The 6,589-nt window shown below is 41.2% G+C and overlaps 2 protein-coding genes across 2 annotated transcripts; one reads left to right on the forward strand and one right to left on the reverse strand.

The window, feature by feature from the left end:
* Nucleotides 1-3,021: 3,021 nt before the first annotated feature.
* On the forward strand, nt 3,022-3,964 carry LOC127777383 (auxin-induced protein 10A5-like). Its single transcript, XM_052303963.1, has one exon. The coding sequence runs from the start codon at nt 3,120-3,122 to the stop codon at nt 3,522-3,524; it is 405 nt and encodes a 134-aa protein (XP_052159923.1). The 5' UTR covers nt 3,022-3,119; the 3' UTR covers nt 3,525-3,964.
* A 596-nt stretch (nt 3,965-4,560) lies between these two features.
* Nucleotides 4,561-6,314, reverse strand: LOC127777390 (auxin-responsive protein SAUR19-like). The gene has a single exon (XM_052303969.1). The coding sequence runs from the start codon at nt 6,032-6,034 to the stop codon at nt 5,612-5,614; it is 423 nt and encodes a 140-aa protein (XP_052159929.1). The 5' UTR covers nt 6,035-6,314; the 3' UTR covers nt 4,561-5,611.
* Between the last annotated feature and the right edge of the window lie 275 nt (nt 6,315-6,589).

The raw sequence follows: 6,589 nt of genomic DNA on the forward strand, positions 1-6,589 counted from the left end.
TTTTGGGAGCAGGACTTGATCAGATTTCAGAACTGAAGATTGTTCATTTTTTTCAGAAGAAGATGAACCATGAGAACTCTGACGAACTAAATCACTACCTGGCTAGAACATAATGAAGTCCAATTTATTCATTACAATGTCAGCTACTTGAATAGTTATTGGAACGGATTATTTATTCCATGTGTATAAAAAATATTTTTTAGAAAAACTATCTTCTATTGCATTATTTATACCACTAGCTTGTTTCAAACTATTTATTAAGTTTATTTTTTAAAATATTTAAATTATCGATATGATAAAGTGGATAATTTGCTCAATAATCTAAATCAAACAGGTTTAAACTATGGATACAAAAGAAAGCAAAGTACAAAAATGAGATATTCAATGTCTACACTCTACATAATTGTACTGAGACGTGCATGCAACTTATTACAATTGCAGTTTATATTCTACCTAGAGCACCAGGACATACTGACTTAGTCCCTTTCAATCCATGATCCGGCCATCTTCTTGCACAATGATTAGAGAACAAAATCAAGCATATGGTAGTTCAAGATATACTAATTGGGTTTTAGGTGCTGATCGATTGCTCATTTGGGTCCTCCTGCTCATGATTAGCATGGTGGAGGAATCTTTCAGCAACTTGGATTGTACCTGTAACCTTCAGAAAACAATTATTTTGTATTCACATGAAAACTATAACGATACATAGAAGAATGTGAAGTCTAACTGGTTGATACAATTAGGGAATCTTGCATTAAATATTTTCACACTTGATCAACCCATTTTATTGAATTATTCAACACAATTCATGTTAAGAAACTTTAAAAGTTCAGGTATGGTCAGAACTGATTAATCATATTGTTATGCATTAGAGGCATCTTAATTAGCAGTACTTCCATTGTTCTTTTCTTTTGCTTAGAAAGTAGGACATATTTTTATTGATGATACCATGTGAAGCCTCCTCACATGCTTGCAAGCATGCAACTCCCTCCACACTAGTCAGGCCTGCCATGTTCTCCCCATGCACACAATTTGAAACTGAGAAAAAAGAAAGTTAGAAGCCTTGAACCAAGATCAAATAAGAACATAGGCACTAGTCAGAGAAAAGTACACCAACTTTTTATTATATGAATCTACCGATGCAATCCAAATGGCAAGTTGAGAGCCTCAAAAACAAACTTTGTTTTTGTTTGTGATATGCAGGCTAATTAACTGACTGAAAACCACTGAGCATTTTGTTTTGGTTCCCAATGTTTTTCAGTTTTTTTGAGCAGTTCGTTTGGCGTTTCATTAGTTGGATACACGTAAGGTAGATGATTCTCTGAATTCAGGTCTTACTTTTAAGTTCCATACTTACAGCCAAATTGATGCTGATCAGGTACATACAGATTTGCAGATTTATCATTTATGCTGCTCTACTAATTCAAAATGATACTTCAGAGAAATGGTGCTTTTTTTTTAGGGGTAGAGAAATGGTGCTTGATCAAGGGAAATATGCTGTTTGTTCAAATGCAAAGAAGCATCTAGCTAGTCCTTGATACCATACAGTAAAACTATAAAAGTGACACCTGCAGCAATTTCACTCTGCTCTCTTCACACTAGGAAAAAGTTAAGGAGTTGTCTGGTTCATTGAACAGAAAAAATCTATCATCGTTGTATAGCAATAATAGGAGTTCTTGAGCAATTGCCTTCACCCATACACCACAGAAACCAAGGCAAAAATATTCATTTTCTTTATCCACCACCAACTCTGCATTTCTTTCTGAACTGTAAACAAAAGCCCATGAATTTTCCACATCACAACCAGCAAATGAGTGATCTTGTACTTGAGAGAATCAATTGCCATACCCACAATCTTGACTGACTGACCATGATAGGACAACACCCATAGAACATTCAGCTTAATTCTACTCAATCTGTCCCAAAATATAAGAGATTTTGAATGAAAAAGATGCAACCTAGTCCTATAAATCTAGATAGAGAATATATCTATATTCTTAGTGCTAGAATATGTCACATCCATCCAAAATTTCTTATATAGTTATATTTCAAGACGGAGGAAGTATTAGTAAGTACTAGGTACCAAGATAATTGAGTATTTGAGTGCAGTAAATCTGTCAATATGTTCAGATGGGGTAGCATTTCTCTTTCAGTTTTCACCAATCACCTTGACCCACATCATGTATGCTTCAGTTATAGTGATCCCGTAGTATCAATGTACTTCCTCCGTTCTTAAATATAAGGATTTTTCAGTTCATTACTAAATGTTAATATTAAGGAAAAAGATTTATTTTCAATCACCTGGTTGGTTAAATTTTAAACTGCTTGAATTCCTCTCCTAATCATCTGATTGGGTGAAAATACTTTGGTTCCCACACATTGAAATCTTATAATTTGCGAACGAAGGGAGTAGTAAAACTATAAGAGTAAAAGAAAAAAAAAACACCTTTGCATTTGTGCAGTTGGAAACAGATCCTCTGCAGTAATGCCCTATGACTTCAAGTGATTGACATATGGACCCCACACGGGTTGGGCCCATATATCAGTGACAGGTAGAGAGCCCTATGTACTGCAGAGGAGATTCATCTCTGTGGAGATCTGCCGTAATGTAACAGGTAGAGAGCCCTGCCAAACAGGTATCTCAATGATATGTAGGACCCACATAAATCAATGACATGTGGGTCATGATGGCATATCTTAAATTTTGTAAAATTATAATGGCATGGTTCCAATTTTCCCAAAAAAAACTAAGGGTGGAGTTTCTGACAATTGCATCTTCTACTATAATAGCTCCTCCAAACAATATAGATTTTAACAGTTGTAGAATCCAAAAAATGTATTAGTTGCTCCTCAGAATTTTAAGCTCCCAAACCGGGTTTAAGAATCATTAATCTCTACCATTAAAAAAAAGCATCGATTTGTACAGTTAAACTAACCGAAAAAGGAGTCAAGAGCTCACGAGACGGCGGCTCACAGCCAGAGGCAGCAAACCCCCTCCTTCCTATAAATTCTCACCCTCACCACCACCATCTCATCTCCTCCATTCCATTCTCCTTCCCACCATTCAACCAACCAACCTGCAGCTGCTCAAGAACACCTCACTCCAATCAGCAGCAATGGAGGATCATCAGGGTGGCGGTGTAGGCAGGGCGAGCAACAAGATCAGGGACATCGTGAGGCTGCAGCAGCTGCTCAAGAGGTGGAAGAAGCTGGCGACCATGGCGCCGGGGGGGAGGAGCGGCGTGCCCAAGGGGTCGTTCGCGGTGTACGTCGGCGAGGAGATGCGGCGGTTCGTGATCCCGACGGAGTACCTCGGCCACTGGGCGTTCGAGCGGCTGCTCCGCGACGCCGAGGAGGAGTTCGGCTTCCGCCACCAGGGCGCCCTCCGGATCCCCTGCGACGTCGCCGCCTTCGAGGCCACCCTCCGCCTCGTCGCCGCCGGCAACGGCAACGCCAAGGCCAAGGACGACGCCGCCGCCATGTGCTCCTGCTCCTCCGACACCGAGATCTTGTGCAGATGATGATGATCAACACCATTTCGCCATTTGTGTGTGCGTGTGTGTTTTCCTCTCTCTCCTCTCTTGCGTTCATTCGTTCCTTCTCGCTTTCTTTCTTCGCGGCTACTTTTTTTTTGCTGAAGAAAGGAGAAGAGGTTGGCTGCAATGCGATGCAATGCAACAGACAGAGAGTCAGAGACAGTAATTGATGATGAGATATGTAAAATTTTATGGTTTGTACAAGGGGAGGAGATGAAGGATTCATTCTTCACTGCAATGATCTAATGCAAACTTTAGGCTACTAATTTATATATTTGTGTCACAGAGTACTCTCATATGTATATGTTGGTTTGCTGCATTCTTGGTTCAGAAACTGAAGCCTATAAGCAACTGAAAAAGCTGAAAATGGCTTACACTTCAGTATTTTCTCAGTGCAGATAACAATAATGATAATTACTGACCAAAATACAAGTATCTAAAGAGATTAGCAATGGTAGGTCACAAGAGTGCAAGGGATTTTTTTTTTACCGTTTTAACCTTCTGCACAGGCAGGGTAAGACCTACTCTTCACTTGAAGTAAAAAAAGAAGCCATTTTTACTTACTGCAAGCTCCATTCTGAAGAATCTTGACTAGTGATGGTACTAGCATATTCTTAATCATGTGAGTTTGTATAATGTTTAAGATTATAGTACATGCTCACATGGCAATCACACCTGGTCCTCAAAGGAACACATGTATGGGATTGGGACCAAACTCTCTCCATATTTTGGTGAATCTTAATTAAGCTAATACTAATTAAACTAGCATCATCTCCGAATATATCATCTCCTGTAGAGTGTAGAAACATAGCCGTGATAGCATTAAAAGAACATTTTTTTGAGTGAAAGAATAAGATCAATATCATTTTGGTGGTATCTCAGAATCTGAAGTTACAGCTGAAAACAACCAATCTCAATGGTACTCTGAACTTAGGCGAGTTCCTGAAACTGAATTAGGTTTCTCTAAATAATATTGACAAGACAAATCCATCAGGCGAAACTGTCTGGCCCCAACTGGTAAGGGGAGTACAATGATTGCTCTATTTGGAGATTTGTTCTATTGGCAGCACCCTCAAAATTCTGGGAAATAAGTACATTTTTGCAGAGATAAGTTAGTGACAGTCTGACTGACAGACACAAAAATTCCTGAATTTCAAAATGCAGCACAGAGCTGCACTCATTGTGATCATCCAGGCATTCTTGAATTGCACAGATCCAGATCCAAAGTTACAAAATTGTTAAGACTGATTTATCAATTCTGTTTTGAAAATGACCAGTTTACATTAACTAGGCATGCTGCCAATTGCAAAAACCCATTCAGTTTTAATGGACATAGAGGGTACTGCATCTGTTCATCCATGATCCATGACGTTCAATTGATGGGTGAGATAGATATACTATCATCCCATATTCCTATCGCCTCCAACTACCAATAAAAACAAAATTATTTCTTCAGTTATAAATATATTCAGCACGGAATTTCAGTACTTGAAAAACGCAAAAGCGCAAGTTCCAAAAACCCTATAGATATTTATATCTTCTGGGTTTATGTACAATAACCTGAACCGAAATTCCTCCAAGTTCAGATCAACCAATCATCATCAGAAATTCCTCTCCTGCAGATGCTTTTTTGCAGTTCACAGCTTTGCTGTTTCATCTGCTAATTTGATTTGTCTCTCTCCACCATGAACTATATATATATGGCTCAAAGAAAGAAACTAGAATTAATTAATCTCTTAATTAATCACTCTGTCAAATGTACTACTCCATAGATGAACTTGCATGCACATCAAAGCTACTGTCTAAGCCAATTGCTTCTCCAGAAATCCATGGATTGAAAGCAAAAGTCACCAAGAACACGCCATGCATCTGCTTGCAGCATGATGCAACTATGCTAGCTACCCATGCATATTCATGCTAATTCTGAATTTTTTTTCTCTCGTCTCTACATTATATTTTGCACTTGCACCTGAAGCAATCCAGTATTCTAGGTACTATATAATCCATAAAATTAGTGTAAATACGTACGTGTATATATATATACGGTATATATACCGTATACGTACGCGTGGCTAGCTGATGGCTTTCTTAGCCTTGGCGGCGGCGGCGCCGCCGTTCTTGCGGCGGAGGCGGCGGAGGAGATCCTCGAAGTCGTCCTCGCCGCAGGGCACGCGGAGGCCGCCGGCCTGGGCGAAGCCGAACTCGTCGGCGGCGCGCTCCATGAGGTCCCGGAACGCCGGCTCGCGGAGGTACCCCGTGGGCACCACGAACCGCCGCGCCTCCTCGCCGACGTACACCGCGAAGTACCCCTTCGGCACGCCGCCGCCACCGGCCGTCGGCGACGACGACGACGCCGGCTGCTGCTGCTGCTCCAGCAGCGTCTCCCGGAGTCCATCGTCGTTCTCGCCGTGATGCGCCGCCGCCGACGGCTGATCCTTCCCCCTCCTCCTCCTCCCGCCCTTCTTGGGCGCCAGCAAGTAGCCCATCACCATCATCGCCGCCGGCCGGCGAGGCCGCAGCAAGATCAAACACCACACCGCACTACGTTTTTTGGTCGTCGTCGATCGGCGGCGATTCTGGTCGTATCATGAGTTGGTGGCGGCCATGGCGGCTGCTCGATCGATCGATCGAGATCGCTAGCTAAGCTCTTAATTTGATTCTTTGGATCTTTCGGATTGGTGGTGGTGGAGAAGCACAACCACGACGACGACGACGACGTGGTCTCAGCTTTTCTCGATCACTTCAATTCCTATACGTGGTGGTGTCAAATGGCAACCAAACTCGTATGATTAGGAGGTTGGGAAGCTAAGGGGGTGAGTGTTTTATAGTTGTAATTTGATAGGGGGTTAATTTTTTAAATATGAGATTAAATAAACTCAGTTGATTTCCTCACACCGTCAGTCTTCACTCTGGTAAGAAAGAAAATGTTATTTTAATTAGGATCGACGTGTGCAGTCAATGTAAGGTGAAGTTACTCGTGCTTAATATCATCTCTGTTTTTAATAGATTTTTTTTAGATAATGGAATTTAACATCCCGACCTTTGCTCAA

Source organism: Oryza glaberrima, chromosome 6, assembly GCF_000147395.1.
Source record: "Oryza glaberrima chromosome 6, OglaRS2, whole genome shotgun sequence".
In the NCBI taxonomy this organism is placed as follows: Eukaryota; Viridiplantae; Streptophyta; class Magnoliopsida; order Poales; family Poaceae; genus Oryza; species Oryza glaberrima.